At 44.2% G+C, this 19514-nt stretch overlaps 1 protein-coding gene across 8 annotated transcripts in view; it reads right to left on the reverse strand.

Moving 5' to 3' along the window:
• Window positions 1-19514, reverse strand: part of RALGAPA2 (Ral GTPase activating protein catalytic subunit alpha 2) — a 1036168-nt gene that overhangs the window by 643626 nt on the left and 373028 nt on the right. For all 8 annotated transcript variants that reach the window (XR_004538694.1, XR_004538695.1, XM_033936259.1 and 5 more), the window contains one exon: window positions 6774-6874. Coding sequence is in view for 6 of the 8 variants with exons in the window: in XM_033936259.1 (XP_033792150.1) it covers window positions 6774-6874 (101 nt within the window). In the remaining 2 variants the exon portion in view is untranslated. The remainder of the gene's footprint in view (window positions 1-6773; window positions 6875-19514) is intronic.

Consider the following 19514-nt stretch of genomic DNA (forward strand, 5'->3'; position numbering starts at 1 on the left):
CATCACAGAAACTTTCTAACCCTTGGTATACCGCTGATCTAGCCCTCATTAAAAAACAACTTAGAGTTTTAGAACGATGGTGGAGACAGAACAAAACTCTCGCCAATTTGAATAAGTTCAAAAAACAGTCAATATTTTACAAATCCAGAATTATCCAAGCTAAGATGAAATATTACACAACGCGAATTGAAAGAGCCAAAAACTCCAGTCCTCTATTCAATATTAAAATCTATAAATCCTCAATCCCAAACACAAAAAACTTCAAAAATTTATCTACCCTCAGCCCAGGAACTTGCAACTTATTTTTCCAATAAAGTCAATACCATCAGAAAAAACTTGTCCATAATAATGCCATAACCCCTAGACTAGGGGTGCCCAAAACATCGATCACGATCTACCAGTCGATCACAAAGGCAATGCCGGTAGATCGCTGAGCCAGTGTTCTACCTAGCGTCTTTAGCATCTTTTAGCCGGGCGCTCTGCCCAGCTAATTTAGGTGAGCGCTCGGCTGTCTTGCTCAGATGACACGCTTCCTCCTCAGCGTCCACCGTTCTTCCCACTGGACCTATCACAGTTGAAAGTTAATTACGGCAGCCTGCAGAGCAAATGTAGCAGGCTGACATTGGCCTCTGTAGCATGTTCCCTCTGCCGTGGTCCCGCCCCTGATGTTAGAGGAGGTGCGGGATCACGGCAGAGAGAACGTGCTACAGAGGGCGCCTGAACACAGCTCCGCCCCTCCCCCAATCCAGCAGGCGAGAACTTTAAAAAGAAGCAGCGCTGACCAGCGGCAGTATCGGGAGCGCTAACCAGCGGCAGTATTGGGAGCCCCTCACCAGCAGGGCGCCTGAACACAGCTCCGCCCCTCCCCCGATCCAGCAGAGGAGAACTTTAAAAATTTTGATGTAGTTTAAAAAAAAAAAATCGATCCACTTGTACCTGTTCTACACTACTCAGGATTTTGTAGACTTCGATCATATCTCCCTTCAGCTGTCTCTTTTCCAAGCTGAAGAGCCCTAACCTTTTTTAGTCTTTCCTCATATGAGAGGAATTCCATCCCCATTATCATCTTGGTTGTTCTTTGAACCTTTTTAAATGCCGCTATATCTTTTTTGAGATAAGGAGACCAGAACTGAATGCAATACTAAAGGTGAGGTAACACCATTGAGTGATACAAAGGAATTATAACATTCTTAGTCTTACCATCCCTTTTCTAATAATTCCTATCATCTTGTTTGCTTTTTTGGCCGCCATCACACATTGGGTGGAAGGTTTCAGCGCATTGTCTACGATGACACCCAGATCTTTTTATTGTGCACTGAGCCCCAAGGTGAACCCTAGTATCCAATAACTATGATTTGGATTATTCTTCCTAACGTGTATCACTTTGCATTTGTGCACACTAAATTTCATCTGCCATTTGGACGCCCCCCAGTTTTCCAATTTCCTTAGGTCCTCTTGTAGTTTTTCACAGTTCGCATTTTAATAACTTTTGAACAGTTTAGTGTCATCTACAAATTTAATCACTTCACTTGTAGTTCCAATTTTCAGATCATTTATAAATAAGTTAAATAGCACTGAACCCAGTACATATCCCTCCGGCACACCACTATTTATCATCCCCTCCATTGAGAAAAATGGCCATTTAACCCTACCCTCTGTTTTCTATCTGATAACAAATTCTAAATCCACAATTGAACATTGCTCCTATCCCATGACTCTAATTTTCTCAGGAGCCTCTCATGTGGAACTTTGTCAAAAGCTTTCTGAAAATCTAGATATATTACATCAACTAGCCTTTGTGGCCAATCTGGAGCCACAAGAATGATTACTCCCTGATGGCTTGCAATACTGTGGAGAATCCAGCCTATCATGGGCCACAGAGGAAACATATACAAGAGCTCACTCTTCAGCTACAACTGGACCACAGTGTCCAAACCTGTGCTTCTGGGCTCAACTAAAGAATCTGTCCACCTTCTTATTTCTTGCTATCGCAATCAGATTGAACGTCGGGTGACTCCAACGACAAACTACGGATTGGAAGGCTGCTGCAGAGAGTATCCACTCACCTGGATCCAGTGTCTGTCTGCAGAGGAAATTGGCTTGGACATTGCCCACTCCCGCTACATGTGCCACTGAGAGAGCCTGAAGATGAAACTCTACCCACCTGAACAGTAAGCAAGCTTACAGACTCAGCTGCATACTCTTGGTGTCTCCCTGGCGACTGACATACGCCAGCATTGTCTGAGAAGACTCAAACCGCTTATCCCTCCAGACTCTTCTGTAGTCTCTGCAATATCAAATAAATGGCTGAAGTTCTAATTTGTTGCTTGACTACTTCTACTGGAAGGCTGACCAATGCACCTGGAACGGGTATCCACTGCAGTGAGCCCTTCAACCGAACAGGCTGGCATCCATTGTCAAAATTACCCATGAGGCTATTCAGAAGGACATGCCCCATGACAATGCCTGTGAGTGGAGCTACCAGTCAATACTGGCCCAGGCTTTCAGTGTCCAAGGCAGAGGCATCTACAGGGAGTCTGACTGAGGTAACCATCATAACAGAAATGCGTTCTGGAGTGGACATATGTGAGCCTTCGCTCAGAGAACCATATCTATTATATCTGTCAAGGAGCCTAGCATTTGGAGTAGTGCCATATAGATGGAGTTGGCTTGGCCAGGAAGCTCGTTATTTGAGTACAAAGCTTCTGTCTGTATGCCTCTAGTAGACAGACACGACAGTCTGCCATGTTGAAGATGACCTCCAAGTATTACAGTAATTGGGATGGAGCTAGCTGGCTCTTTCAAAAATTCACTAACCAACCCAGGCTCTGCAAAACCTGGACCAAGTGAGCCATAGCATGTTCTCCTTCTAGAAACGACGGAACTCTGATCAGCCAGTCATCTAGGTATGGATGAGCCTGCAAGCCCATCCTAATCAGACTGCGTGAGACCTGAGAACCTCTGTTTGGATTCCTAGAAAGATCACTGAAAGGAGGATCCTCCTAAAAACTGCTGAAAGCGGCTGGAGTCATGAAAATAGACCTCCCAGAGCCTCTATAGCAGACATGTCAAACTCTGTCCCGTGGGCCAAATCTGGCCCGCGGTGTAATAAAATTTGGCCCACCAGACAATTACAAATTTGCAGTTAAGTTGGTCCGCTGCATCAGCTGTAGGTTCACGCAGCTTTCCGGTCTCAAATTAAAGCAGCCTGCAGAGGATCGCCAGTCAGCTGTACCGATCCTAGCAGGCTGCCGTAGCCTCAGCAGCACATTCCCTCTGCCGCAGTCCTGTATGTCAGAGGAGGGGTGGGACTGCGGCAGAGTGAACATGCTGCAGAGGCCGACGGCAGCCTGCTAGGATCGCTACAACTGACTGGTGATCCTCTGCAGGCTGCTTTAATGTGAGACCGAGAAGCTGGAATGAAGGGAGGGAAGGAGCAGAGGGCCAAATCTCAGGCCATAAGGAAAGATGCCAGACCTCCAGAGGAGGGAAGGAAAATGGAAGGGAAGAAGAAAGAAGGAGACCCTGGCAAGCGAGCTATCAGAAGACAACCAGAGCCTGGGACCAACATGATTTGAATAATGACCAGACAACAAAAGGTAGAAAAAATAATTTTATTTTCTGTTTTGTGATTACAATATGTCAGATTTGAAATGTGTATCCTGCCAGAGCTGGTGCTAGACAGCAGGCATGAAGTAGGACCTAAAAGAGAGAGGAAAAGTCTTTTTTATTTATTTTGTTTACATCACAAAGCCGGCGTGAGGTTGGAGAGGTTGTAACCCTATACTTATACTAAGACTAAGTGGTTCTTTTATTAAGGGGTGCATTTAATAAAAGGACCCCTTAAGTATCTTAATTTAAAATCTGGCCCGTGATAGCCTAAGTTTTAGATTTCGGCCCCTTTTGTGATTGAGTTTGACACCCCTGCTCTATAGGTTCACGGTCTGCTGTCAGGTAGAGATTTCGGGCCATGATCAGCCACACTGGTCATGAGTTTATCCAGCCCCATTCTGAACATTTGTTTCTTGAAAAGAAGTATGCTGAGGGTAGCTGTAGAGGCGGAATCTCCCACCCATTGCCTGATCCAGAGCTTTCTGTGGGTTGAGATCTAAGAAGCCAAAACTTTGCTCATGACTCTGTTGTCGTAAACAGCATCAGCTACATAATCCACTCCAGCTAATAGGAGTTCAAGAATCTGCAACCAGGTAAAACATGTGCATGTCACAAAGGAAGCTGCTGGAGCTGCTTTGATTCCCAAGGCCAGTGTTTCAAATTGTCTGTTAAGAATCACATCCACTCTAAGATTCTGCATATCCTTTAATACCATGGCTCCCTCACTTGGTAAGTACGTATGCTTGGTTACTTGCACTACCAAGGAACCTACCTTGGGTTGAGTAACAGTTGTTGACACTCCTGTGTCATCAGATACAGCTGAACCATTGTCTTGGCTACTTTAAGTGACCCTTCAAGGAGCAACCCAATGCTTCCTGACCAATACACTGATATCAGGATGCCAGGCAAATGAAGAAGACTGGACTTTCACTCTGCTCATTTGAGAGCAGGGACCTGCAGAGACAGCAATAAGTTCTTAGAGAGCCAAGGATCTGAACAGCTGGTGGACCGTGAGGTCATCCCCCTTGATCAGGGCCACCACTGTATCTAGAGCACACATACCTGCCTGCAACCCCGTATCTCCCAACAAGGAGTGTTGGCTCTGTGACAGTAAGGGAATAGAAATAGACCTTTCATCCTCTGAATCTCCTTTGGAAAGATCCACTAGATCATGGCCAGCCTCTGAAACTGAGGCAGATGTACCCTGGGAGCCTCAGCTGCTTTGTGCGTCTCCTGGTGCGCTGTCAGATGCTCTTTGTGGATTTTGGCCATCCAGAAAGGCTCTCCATATCAGACTGACAAATTCCAGAGAAAATGTCATGTTAGGCACTGCAGAGTCTCCTCTAAATGAGTATAGCTTGCATCTTTTGGGCTCCATGGCCTCTGCATCCCTGCATTTAGGATGACCGCCATTCTGGGGTTCTGGAAGGGATTTATACTCCCAAAAGATCCCCCCACCCCCCCAAATGTTCCTCAACCCTAGAGAACAAAGTGGAAACTAAGACAATTGCTCCCATCAACCCTCCTTCATGTGCTGCACGGCATGAGGCTCGAGGTCACTCTTCAGGCACCCATCCAGCTTAAACCTGGCAGGATTTAGGGGTAAATACACATGAGGATTCCATCCCTGCCAGTTTTGAGGCAAAACAAGGTGATCTGAAGGTTCTGGAAAACTTTTTTTTTTTAAATCAGGAAATCTAAGATGGACATCATGGCAGTGTTTTGGCGCCAATAAATGGCTCCAAAATGCTTCAATTAAAATCCAGCAATTTCAGCATTTTAGAGGTGGGGAAACCTAAAAAAAAGCAGGTTTTAAAGGACCTCCCCTGATTTTCCTCATTGGCTGTAACAGCTTTACTCACTGTGACATGTGCTGGAAAGGTGTGTGTGGGGGGGAGGGATTGGCACTTGTATACCTCCTTTTTGTACCTATACAACCACATTCAAAATTTACATATAGGTCCTTTAAATATTTTCCCTACCTGTCCCAGTGGGCTCACTATCTAATGTACCTGGGGCAGTGGAAGATTAAGTGACTTGCCCAGGATCACAGGGAGCAGCACAGGGTTTGAACCCACAACCGCAGGGTGCTGAGACTGTAACTCTAACCACTATACCACATTCTCCTCCGGAAGAGACAGGTGCTGCAGCCTGCCTCAGTTCCAAAGGTAGCTGAATCTGGGAGAAGAAATCACTGCCTCAAACGAACCAATCTTCCAATGCTGAATCTTTGGGCTACCAGTCAGACGTTTACCAATGGATAAGACAGGGGGGAAGTAAAATGCAGCCGGCAACCTGCAGGACCCTGCTGAGCTCCCTATGGATGCCTGACAATCTGCGCACAAGTCCGTGACACAGCAGGCGAGCAATGCTACAAGAGTAACGAACCCCGAGCTCCAAAAGGTTTCTGCAGGCTGGCCACCACAAAGGGATTGGCCTGTCAGCTGCAGACCTCAGTCTACTTCTTCTTCACACAAGCAGAGCTGGACCCTTGAGCAGTCAAAATGCCATGAAAAAGACCAATAAAAGACCGAAAAAATAAAGAAATAAATAAAGCAGATCAAAAGGAGTCCTCCCATCTCATGTGCAGAAGGAAAAACCGAAGGGATAAGCAGAGCCCTTTAGTGAAGGAGGAGGGATTCAAAAGCTGGAGTGGATTTCTTCTGCATGGTTCATGAGCATTGTCCAAAGTGACACACCTATTGCACTAGATAGAAGAATGAATAAACCATAAACCATGCAACAATGTCTGTTTTGGAGGGCAGGACTGACAAGTCACCAATGGCAGGCTATGGCCCCATGCCTCATTTTGGTTTGCTCGCAGTGTGCAGCCACAGTCTAGGAGGCAGAGGGTGAGGAAGGAAAGGAAAAGGACAGTTTCCATTTCTTGGTGTCTCTGCAGACACAGGAACGCAGTAGCCCTGCATGCAAGCTTTATTAGGCTGAAGAACAGAATAAAGTTAACCAGACAAAATTGTTCAGTTAAACGGTAATGAACCAGCCAAGATTTACAAACAGTACTTATTTGAGTGATCCTTATACCAGTATGCTAATCATCATGCAGCTTTTACATTTAAATGAACTGTTTCTAAAAAACATATCAAAATGAACAAAAAATGAATAGTTGTAGAGATAGCAATCAGAAATATAATTTTAATTACCAGGGGTCCATTATCATATTTCTTCAAAAAGCCAATGTCATCTTCATTGTCAGGCTTTGAATTTGAAGATTCTACATTTTGACAATGTTCTATCTTCTGATCTTCAAGGAATAAAACAAAAAGTTTAAAATACATAGGCAGAAAAATTCTCTGTGCACAAAATTTGAAAATTCTACATTCTTTGTAATTTCTTTATGAAAAATTCCCATATCATAGGGCTGACTTCCCTCATGCATGAAATCCACCCTCAACCTCTCTTCCCTCTCAGGTTCCATCTTCCTCAGTTCTCTCTCTCTCTTAATATGAACCCCTTCCCATCCCTGGTAGGTTTAGCACTCAGTTTTTCTGCCCCTTTTCCCTGTTTTTTCTCCCTACCTTACCCCATCTGTGTTCACCTGTTTTCTACCTTAGATCTCTCTCTCCACCACGCAGCACTCATTGCCATCCCCTTCATCCTCCCCCAACTCCCAATTCTCATTGTAAGCAACTTGCTTAGATAGATCATTCTGAACTTTTGTTTTGCCAGGTTTTTCTTCAAGACCATTAAGTCTAGCATGGGATGAAATCCTACCTGAAATGGCCTGCCATTGGTGACTTGTCAGCCCTGCCCTCCAAAACAGACATTGTGACCAAGTAGTACTGTAATTACTTGAATATAAACCAAGATTTGGGGGGTCCAAAAATAGGGGGGGTCTCAATTTTTATTCAAGTCCCATATATCCCCCTTCCCACCTGGACCCATCATGGGTCTCCAGTACTGCCCTGATGGTCCAATAGTGCAGGGAGCCGAATCTACTGATCCCTTCCCTCACTCACAGTGACTTTGCAAATAACCAGCATGCCCCCTCCCTTCCCGGTCTCCCTGCAGGCCTACCTTAGGAACCTGATGATCCAGTGGTAAGGTGAGGCAGTCTCTGTAGTAAAAAAGAAAATGGATGTTGCAAGTTCTCACTGCAAACTTTGCGAGATTTCCGAGTCTCGCAAGGTTGCCGAGGAAACTCAACACCTTTTCTTTTTTTTTTTACTACAGAGAATATCAGGCAGGAGCGTAGAATTGCTCCACCTCACCACTACACCAACAGGGACCTAACATAGGCCTGCAGAGGGACAGGGAGAGGAGGGTGAAGGCTGGTTAGTTGCAGAGCCATGGAGGGGCCTAATCAAAACATATATCTAAGTCCGATTTGGACGTAGGGTGCTAGTCACCCAAAGTTGTTTCCAATACAGCAGGGACAATGTATCAAAGGAGTCAGAAAAAAGCTTGGCTATAAATAAGAGACTGACTCAGTAAGCTAAAACACCAAAGAGAAAGACCCGCTACACAGTAACTCAGCTCAGAGACATAAAACTCTGAAGAGGGAGAGGTAACCCCCTCTTGGGGCAAGAGTTTACCATCCAATCATTGCTTTATCAATGGTAAAAACAGGTCCAACTCTGAGGTGTAAAATTGACTAATAACTCTATGTATATTTTGATTGAAATACAGTTTTCAATTGTTTTAAGAAATTCTGCACTCAGGTTAGCACTGGAAACTTAAAAATGCCTCACTTCACTTAATTTCAAAGAAAGCTCATCAGGGTCCCAACCATGGTGTGAACTCCTTAACAGAACTAATCTTCAGTTGGCGGGGTCTCCTGAAGCAGACACCGAAACGGGGCCGCATTGGGACCCTGATGAGCTATCTTTGAAATTAAGTGAAGTGAGGCATTTTTAAGTTTCCAGTGCTAACCTGAGTGCAGAATTTCTTAAAACGATTGAAAACTGTATTTCAATCAAAATATACATAGAGTTATTAGTCAATTTTACACCTCAGAGTTGGACCTGTTTTTACCATTGATAAAGCAATGATTGGATGGTAAACTCTTGCCCCAAGAGGGGGTTACTTCTCCCTCTTCAGAGTTTTATGTCTCTGAGCTGAGTTACTGTGTAGCGGGTCTTTCTCTTTGGTGTTTTAGCTTACTGAGTCAGTCTCTTATTTATAATCACCCAAAGTTGGCAGCTGGAAAATGTCCATTCTCAAAAAGTACATCTAAACTATTCCATTTTTTGAAAATCATTTGATCATCCAGACCACTACTATGTCTATCTTTATACCACATTCTTGACCAAAAATTCATCCAAATCCCAAACGCTTAGAACAAGACCTTTTGGCATGGGAGGAGCCAGCATTATGATGAATTGGCCACCCAGACATGACAACAGAGAAGTGTGATACCTTACAGGGCACTGCTGTGAACATCACAAAAAGGGTGCCACAAACATTTCACCAGAACTCGCTTTATAGGTTATGGTGAGCCCCCACACACACCCTGAAAACCCGTTATACCTACCTGTCTACAACTCCAAAAGCCCTTATGGCTGCAGGTGGCATATATATGGCAGTAGAGTAGGGTTTTGGGGGGTTTGGTGGGCACACATGTTCTACCATAAATGCAGTGGTTAGAGTGGCTTATGGGCCTGGGACCTCCTTTCTATGGTTCACTAACCCACCCCTAAGTTATTTAAGAGACCTGTGTGTAGCTCTACTAGGCTTTCCTATACTAGGTGATGTTCTGGAGACAGTTATGTATGTTTTTATTCTGATCTTTGGGGGGGGGGTGAGGGGGTCAGTGAACACAGGAGGAGTGTGTGTGGGGTCTTTACTTTGTCCCTGCAGTGGTTATCTGGTCACTTTGGATACCACCTCAGGGAGGTAAGAGAGGTCACTCCTGCCTCTATACTTGAATATAAACCATCAGTTTATATTCAAGTTAACATTTCCCCCTTGTTTAAGGGGGACATAAAAATTGCCACTGCTGGATCAGATCAGTGGTCCATCATGCCCAGCAGTCTACTCACACGACGGCCCTAAGGTCAAGACTGGTGCCTTAATTGAGACTAGCCTTACCTGCGTACGTTCTGGTTCAGCAGGAACTTGTCTAACTTTGTCTTGAATCCCTGGAGGGTGTTTTCCCCTATAACAGAGCATTCCAGTTTTCTACCACTCTCTGGATGAAGAAGAATTTCCTTACGTTTGTACAGAATCTATCCCCTTTTAACTTTAGAGAGTGCCCTCTCATTCTTCTCTTTATCTACTAAGTCTATTTCCTTCATTATCTTGAATGTTTCGATCATGTCCTCTCTCAGTCTCCTCTTTTCAAGGGAGAAGAGGCCCAATTTCTCTAATTTCTCACTGTGAGGCAACTCCTCCAGCCCTTTAACCATTTTAGTCTCTCTTCTCTGGACCCTTTCAAGTAGCACAATCTCCTTCTTCATGAACGGCGACCAGTGTTGGACGCAGTATTCTAGGTGGGGGCATACCATGGCTCGGTACAGGAGCATGATAACCTTCTCTGATTTGTTTGCAATTCCCTTCTTAATCATTCCTAGCATTCTGTTCGCCCTTTTCACAGCCACCACGTATTGCGCGGACAGTTTTATTGATTTGTCTACCAGTACTCCCAAGTCTCTTTCCTGGGGGGTCTCTCCGAGTAGTGCACTCAACATCCTGTATTCGTGTATAAGATTTTTGTTACTGACATGTATTACCTTGCACTTATCCATGTTAACCTCATTTGCCATGTCACGGCCCATTTCTCGAGCATGTTTATGTCACATTGCAGGTCTTTGCAATCCTTCTGTGTCTTCACTACTCTGAATAACTTTGTATCGTCCACAAATTTAATCACCTCGCTCGTCGTATCAATTTCCAGGTAATTTATAAATATGTTGAAGAGCACGGGCCCAAGCACCGAACCCTGCGGCACTCCACTCGTGATGCTTTTCCATTCCAAGTATTGTCCATTTACCCCCACTCTCTGTTTCCTATCCGTTAACCAGTTTTTAATCCATGTGAGTGTTTCACCCTCAATTCCATGGCTTGCAATTTTTCAAAGCAATCGTTCATGCGGGACCTTGTCAAACGCCTTTTGGAAATCCAGATATACAATGTCGACTGGATCACCCTTGTCTATCTGCCTGTTTATTCCCTCTAAGAAGTGCAATAAGTTCATCAAGCAAGATCTTCCTTTGCTAAAGCCGTGCTGGCTGGTCCTCATCAGATTGTGTCCGTCAAGGTGATCAATAATGCGTTCCTTTATCAGCGCCTCTGCCATCTTTCCCGGTACCGAGGTCAAACTCACAGGTCTGTAGTTTCCCGGATCTCCCCTCAAACCTTAGAGGCTCGGATTTTGTTCAAGCTGGCTCAGCCCCAATTTACCTGATTGATAGCTTTATTATAGCTACACATAACAATAGTAGAAAAACACATACTTTGTTCAATTCCCCTCCCGTAAAAGGTTGTAAAAGTAAGAAATTCCTTAATCATGTCCTAGCATTCCAGGCAGCTTTTCATGAAAAGGAATTTCATTCATTGTTGCTTTCCACTGATTCTTACAAACATTTCAGGAAGAAGTTGAAAACCTATTTTTTCCTTAAATATTTGACTAATTAATCCATTCTTTCTATGTAATATGTTATAATTAATAATTTTTTGTAAACCACTTAGAACATTTGGTAATGCGATTAACAAGTACATTGTAATGCAGGGGTGTCGAACTCAATCAGAGAAGGGGCCAAAATCTAAAATCCAGCCTAAATCGCGGGCTGAATGGTTTACTAAACAGTCATAAACTGACAATGTTAACCAGAAATGTGAATTTAAAATGAGTGGAACAATCTTTTCCTTAACAGTGCTGTTAACCAACTCACATGCTATCAAGCAAAACAGTAATATTGGTATCAAGCAAAACAGTAATATTGGAATGTACCTAAAATGCTCATTGTTTTGTTTTCTGGCTAGATGTCTGACACCGTTTTCCCCGTATCAATGAGTCAATGTTCGGTTTTATTTCTTGGGCTGTAGCAACCCGCAAAACAGCATGGAGGTTGTCATCGGTAATGCGTGATCTGTGCTTGTTTTTGTTCAGATTCATTATTGAAAACATCTGTTCACAAAGATAGGTGCTCCCGAACATGGATAGAATACGGGCAGCATGAAGTCGGAGCTCTGGCATTGATTCAGGGGGCAGTAGAGGGTAGAAGTCCTCAATTTCAACATCCTGAAGCCTTGATTTCAGGCCACTGTCAGACTGAAGCTCGATTATCTCCATCTGAAGGTGATGGGGCACATTGTTGACATCAACTGTAAAAGGATTGGCAAAGATGTCAAAGCCTGAGTGCTGTGTTCTAAAGTCAGAGAAGCGCCGCTCAAATTCACTTAGTAAACGGCTAACTTTGGTAGCCAGCCGACTGCAAGGAAAAGTACCAGAAATAGTGGTTGAGATACTCAAACGGGAAAGTGGGCAAGATTGTCCTGTTCCAGTTGGGACTTCCATAGTTGAAGTTTACGCTGGAATGCTGTGATCATGTCAGACATCTTCGTGATGACTTGTTTGCGTCTCTGCAGCTTCAGATTCAGTTGGGCGAGATGCTCGCATATGTCACACATCATAGCAAAATCACATAGCCAGGCGGGATCCGACAGTTCAGGCAACGGCTTTCCTTTACTTTCCATGAAAAGAGCAATTTGTTCTCTGAGCTCAAAAAATCTTTTGAGGACTGCACTCTTGCTCAGCCATCTTACTTCTGTGTGGTATGGCACGTCTCCATGCTCTGCACCCACCTCCTGTAAAAACTGCTGGAACTGGCGATGATTCAGGCCACGTGCCCTTATAAAGTTAATAGTTTTAATGACTGTGGTCATTATGTCATTCATGTCCAGAACTTTTCCACACATAGCCTCTTGGTGGATAATGCAATGATAAGTAATCAAGGGTGTGTGGCAGTGACTTTTTTGCATTCTTTCCTTCATTAGTCCAACCAAGCCTTTCTTTTCTCCGCACATTGAAGGTGCGCCATCGGTAGTTAGCCCCACCAACTTTTCCCAGGGTAATTTAAAATTATTTATAGATTTCTCCACAGCCTCAAATATATCTCTACCAGTCGCCGTCCCATGCATGGCAGCTACATCCAAAAGTTCCTCAGTGACAGAGAGGTCAGTCTTCGTAGCACGTATAAAGATGGACAGCTGCGCCGTATCAGTGTTGTCTGTGCTTTCATCGATAGCAAGTGAAAAAGCGAGATAACTGCATGCCTGTTCGGCCAGCTGTGATGATAGATTTCCTGAGAGTTCTTGAACTCTGTCTGCAATGGTGTTTCTTGACAAACTGACAGTTTGAAAACTCTATCTGGTCTGGGCATACTTTCTCACACACTTTTAGCATGCATTGCTTCAAAAAGGCACCCTCTGAAAAACACCTTGAAGTACGGGCAATTTCTTCAGCCACTATAAAGCTTGCTTTCACTGCAGCATCATTTTTCGCTGTAGCCTTTGTAAACATTTGCTGCTGTGATTGTAGTTTGCCTTTTAGTTCTTTAACAATTTTATGCTTTTCTTCCAAAGTATATTTGCCATACTTAACATTATGTTTGGTGTCAAAATGACGACGTATATTGTACTCTTTCATCACCGACACTGTCTCATAACACAATATACACACTGGTTTGCCCTCACTAAGCACAAACATGTATTCATTTTCCCATTTGTCATTAAATTGTCTGCCTTCACCGTCAACTTTTCTTTTCCTGGACATTTTGGGATCAATATTGGCAGTAAAAGATGTAGTTTATTGGAAATCTGCGTTAGAATGAAAAAGTCAGTCAATAAATGCCTGGCTGGGTACAGATAGCAGATTCTGTTGCGATTTTTATGCCTACACTTTATGCCAGGAACTGGCAGCTTCTGCTGTGTATTTTTTTTACATAGTTCCCCCCCCCCCCCCGACGTCCGATTCACCCCAAGCAGGACCGCTTGCACGCACCTGCACCCCCACTCCGAAGGACCGCCGACTCCCCGACTCCCAACACGATCGGGGCAAGAGGGAGCTCAAGCCCTCTTGCCCCCCCGACTCCCCGACACGATCGGGGCAAAAAGGAGCCCAAGCCCTCTTGCCCCGCCGATTCCCCAACTCCCCGACAATATCGGGCCAGGAGGGAGCCCAAGTCCTCCTGGCCCTGGCGACCTCCCCCCCGGCTAGTTTTTCGGGCCAGGAGGGAGCCCAAACCCTCCTGATCACGGCGACCCCCTACCCCCACCCCGCACTACATTACGGGCAGGAGGGATCCCAGGCCCTCCTGCCCTCGACGCAAACCCCCCTCCCCCCATCGACCGCCCTCCCCAAGAACAACCGACCCCCCTTGGCCGACCCCCACGACACCCCCACCCCCCTTCCCCGTACCTTTCTGTAGTTGGCCGGACAGACCGGAGCCAAACCCGCCTGTCCGACAGGCAGCCAACAACGGAATGAGGCCGGATTGGCCCATCCGTCTCAAAGCTCCGCCTACTGGTGGGACCTAAGGCTCCCGGGTCTATTCTGATTGGCCCAGGCGCCTTAGGCCCCACCAGTAGGCGGAGCTTTGAGACGGATGGGCCAATCCGGCCTCATTCCGTTGTTGGCTGCCTGCCGGACAGGCGGGTTTGGCTCCCGTCTGTCCGGCCAACTACAGAAAGGTACGGGGAAGGGGGGTAGGGGTGTCGTGGGGGTTGGCCAGGGGGGTCACGGGTCGGCTGGGGGTGCGGTCGGAGGTTCTTGGGGGGGGGCGGTCGATGGGGGGAGATAGATAGCAAGTACGGCCGGCGAGATCACAAGCCTCCTATGTCACCGCGCGTCATTGTGATGGAACGCAGCGGCGTGCAGTGATGACAGCGCGGTGCGGGCCACATTGCAAGGCCTGGCGGGCCGGATGTGGCCCGCGGGCCTTGTGTTTGACACATGTGTTGTAATGTAATGTAATGTAATGTAACCTTCTTGAAGATCGGCGTAACATTCGCCACTTTCCAGTCTTCCAGAATCTTTCCAGATTTGATCGAAAGATTGGCTATTAGTTGAAGCAGTTCAGCTATAACCCCTTTCAGTTCCTTTATTACCCTCGGATGGATGCCATCCGGTCCCAGGGATTTATCATTTTTAAGCCTATCAATCTGCCTGCATACCTCTTCTAGACTGACCGTCAACCTTGCTGTTTCCTGTCTTCTTTTCCTGCATATAGCCTATCGGCTTCTGGTATATTGTATAGATCCTCTTCGGTAAATACAGACACAAAAAATGTGTTCAGTTTGTCGGCGATGGCTTTGTCCTCCTTTAGTACTCCCTTTCTTCCATGGTTATCCAACGACCCCACTGTTTCCTTCGCAGGTTGTTTCTCTTAATATATCGAAAGAACGGCTTGAAGTTTTTTGCCTCCTTGACTATTTTTTCCTCGTAGTCTCTTTTGGCCCCTCTTACCACCTTATGGCACCTTCATTGATGTTGTTTGTGCTTTTTCCAGTTTTCGTCCATTTTTGACCTTTTCCATTCCTTAAACAAAGTCTTCTTGTCTCTGATCGCTTCCTTCACCTCTACAGTGAGCCACGCCGGTTCCTTGTTCTTTTTCCTCTTGGATACCTTGTTGATACGCGATATAGATTTTGCGCCTTGGTGACTGTGTCCTTAAAAAAGGGATCATAATTGCTCTAGCATTTTTACAATGCTTATCCTCTTCTTAATCTTCCTCCCCATGATCCTCATCCCTTCGTAATTTTCTTTTCAGAAGTTCAGTGCTGTGGCCGTTGTTTTGTATCGATGTTTTGCCTCTGTGTCCAGATTGAAGTAGATCATATTGTGATCACTGTTTCCCAACATCCCTTCTACTTCTACACCTTGCGGTGGTCCTCGTAGTCCATTTAGAATTAAGTCCACAATTGCATTTCCTCTCGTATTTTCCTTGACAAGTTGTTCCAGGAAGCAATCGCCTACAGCATCTAGGAACTTGGTATCCCTACTGCAGCTGGAGATGCCTAGGTTCCAATCTATCCCCGGATAATTGAAGTCGCCCATGATAACTGCATTGCCTCCCTTGCAATTGTATTTAATCTCGTCCATCATTTCTCCATCAGTTTCTTTGGACTGCCCTGGGGGTCGGTAGTAGAGGCCAATCTTCATTTCCGTTCCATTTGTTCCCAGTATTTTGGCCCATAGAGACTACCTTATTTTTCATTTCCAGCGTGTTCTTTCTGGTAGACTCGATTCCCTCTTTGATGTATAAGGCAATACCCCCACCTTTCTGTCCTACTCTGTCGCTGCGGTATATCTTATATCCCGGTTTAGCTTGTATCCTCTCAAGTCTTCATTCCCCTGTAAAAATCCAATTTCTGCATTAATCTTGAAACACTTCTTAGATCCTCTGTTGTCCTTTTTATCCACCATAGTTATCTTAATCCTCAGAACAGGCCTCTTCCCTATGGCTTGGAAGGAATCCCATATGCCAGTTCAGATGAAGACTGAGGGATCTCAATTTAGTGGATAAGCAGGAAATCCTATTGATGCTCAGAAAATCTCACAGTACTCACTCTATGTAAACACAGTCAGATGGCATCACCCATTTGTAGGGCTAATTCATCCTGATTGTTGGAAATATGCCAATGCAATTTAAAATTAAAGTTACATCTTCTCTATGTGATTTATTTGAGACTAGTGTTTTAGCCCATTAAATTTGTTACAGTAACGGGTGCTAGAATAGCCCCACTTATACCCTGCCCAGACCCTGCCTCCCCCTGATCCCAGTCCCATCACCTTACCTTTCATCACTATCCGGCATCCATGGGGATTAGTAGATACTAGATAACTGTAGTTTTTGGTTGCTTGAGAGTTACTTTAAAAATAGTTTTGTCTCCCTTCCTACCTCAATCTCTTCCTCTCCTTATCACCCCCCACCTCCATTTATAGGTTCAGTATCTGTTCCTCCCTTCCCACCCTCATTTCTGATCTAGGTCCTTGAATGGTTTAGTTCTTATTTCTCAGACAGATTTTCTACAGTACATTTTAATAACTCAGTCTCGGAATCCTATCATTGTAACTTTGGTATTCCACACGGGTCCATTTATCACCTCTATTGTTCAATATCTATCTGACTCCCCTTTTAACCCTTGGTCAATCAATCGGGTTTACCACCTACGCCTATGCTGACGATCTTCAACTTTTGCATCCTATCAATCCTACAAACCCAAATGACATTTCATCCATCAATCAAAAATTGGTTAAAGTTCATGACTGGCTAAATATCAATATGCTGTCTTTAAGTATTTCAAAAACTAGCACTCTCCTTTTCTCCGGAAAAGAGGGGGTACAACTAACTGCTCCAATCACCATTGATAATACACCACTTTTACCAAACACAACTACCAAAATTCTAGGCGTTCTTATAGATAACAAATTATCATTTCGTCCACAAATTAGTGCATTGGTTAAAAATTGTTTTTACAAACTAAGGATGATTAGATCACTGGTTCCTCTCCTTGATATTAACTCCCTGAATGTGCTAATCCACGCACTTGTAATTTCTAAAATGGACTACTGTAACTCTTTATTAAAAGGGATATGTCAAAAGGATATAAAACTCCTATAATTAATCCAAAATACAGCCATCAAGATAATTTCGGGCGCAAAGAAATTTGACCATGTTATCCCACTGTTACAAAAAGCCCACTGGTTGCCTGTAACACATAGGATAACTTATAAAATTGCTCTCCTGACTTTTAAAACATTACAGACCAACACCCCAGCATTTATAGACAGATTCTTGATCCCATATGATCCCCCCAGAGCTCTAAGATCTATTTCACAGTATTCTCTTAATGTTCCATCTTTAAAAACAATTGGTACACGCTGTACCTTAATCTTTTCTGTGACTGCACTATGACTTGGAATTCTCTTCCTTTATATTTAAGAATTGAAAAAAACTTACAAAAATTTAAAAGCAGCCTAAAGTGCTTTCTTTTTAAAGATGCCTTTAGCTGACCACATGATTCTTAATAATGTTGAATGGCTATATTCACCTCCAGGGAAAGTGTCCATAATTTGCTTATTTTTGTTTCTCATTCTTTTTTTCCCATCTCCCTTTTGTATTTACCTTATTTGTTTTTCTTTTCTTTCTATAATGATTGTATTTCTCCCCCCCCTTCCTATTTGTTCCTAGGGGCTCTACTGTTCCACTTACCCAGTATGTATTTGTTATTGGTCACGTACGTCTTACTTGTCTAATCACTAGCAGATCTGTTATTATGGCCAAGTATGTTCAGTTTGTCAAATATTTATTTGTTTATATGTTATTTTTTAATATTTTGTAAATCGCTTTGCATTTTGAACAAGCATTTAATCAAAAACCGGAATAAACTTGAAACTTTATCTCCCCCACTTTTCAACCCTCCCCCTCCACACTTATGGGTCTAATATCCATCCATCTCCCCTCCCCTTCACCCTGATGGACCCTCCACACACACACCCTGGTCTACCGCCCCCACAGGTCTGTCCTCCCTCCCTCCGCGTGGGTCTGGCCTCCTGGACCCCCATTACTTACACCTCCTCCCTTCTTCTGTGCCCCAAAGCAGCAGTGGTCCTTGTCCGCCAACCTTCTTCCCTCGCTCCAGTCTCAAAGCACTAGCAGCGGCAGCAGTCCTGACCCACAAATCCCCATTGCTTATCCAAAGCAGCAGTGGCAGCACTGTAAACAGGCTGTTCGCGGCCAGCCCTGAAAGGGCCTTTCCTCTACTGCATCCAAATGATGCGGCAGAGGAAAGGCCCTGCCAAGGTTTGCCGCGAGCTGCCTGTTTACAGTGCTGCCACTGCTGCTTTGGGTAAGGAATGGGGGGTTGGCAGGTTAGGACTGCTGCCATTGCACTGACACTTCCTGCTCAGCGGTGTACCGCACATGCAGAGGCAAGCTAAGGGTTTTATTATTATGGATATTAGTCCACCAGTGAGCGTGTAGAGGGATATTTTCAAAGTGATTTATGTGGCTAAATAGTTTACTACCTGAAATGGGCTTTTATAAGAACGTTCATCTAAACAAATAATTAAAATAATGTCAGTTGATGTGTTTAAGCTGATTTTGGTCTTAATTCCAATCTTTCCTCTCTATTACAAAAAAAGAACAGTTTAACAATGTAACAGAAATGGATAGAAATAACAATGTAATATTTTGATACCCTAATATCAAAGTCTAATCTAAAATATACAATATTCAGTATGTAAAGAACTGCAGATTGCAGTTCATATCTATCTATCTATAAAGCATACCAAGAACCAAATCAGTCTCTTAAGAGCATCTGAAAAGGGGAAGAACTTCTACCCTCTCCTCTCCCATATGATGACAAGTGCATACTACATGGAAATCCTTACTAAATAGTCTGTTTAAAAAAAAAAAATTTGTTCAAAAAAAGAACAAATAGGTTCTGTATCTTTGAGTCTGAAAATTCTCAATGTAAACTACAGGCTGGTTTGTATCTCAGTAAGGGTTTGCACCGAAGAAGGGAAGACAAAACGGACACCATTCCCATGTTTTTTGTAAGTGAAACACAGATAAGGACACTGATTCTAAGGCTTCCCCGCTCGAGAGGAAAAGACCATCAGCTTTCTGCTGTAAACAATTTGCCATTCTCAGCTATGAAACAATACCTGTAAGAAAAAATTGATCAGCACAGCGAAAACTGCACCTGGCACACAAGACATCAGCTGCTCCAGGATCCCTTCTAAACTAAAACTGGTATCTGATGGAGATATTAATCACTCAGAAAAATGAAGATGATACATGCAGAGAAACAGTGAACACCAGCAATGGTATACCAGAACTAGAAGCAGTGAGGCAAAGACATAGAGTTGATAAATCTGCGCTGCACAAAGAAGTCTTGCTCACCATACAAATTTAAACAGGTATCACTGGAAAATT

The sequence above is a fragment of the Geotrypetes seraphini genome, chromosome 3 (genome assembly GCF_902459505.1).
Source record: "Geotrypetes seraphini chromosome 3, aGeoSer1.1, whole genome shotgun sequence".
NCBI lineage: Eukaryota > Metazoa > Chordata > Amphibia > Gymnophiona > Dermophiidae > Geotrypetes > Geotrypetes seraphini.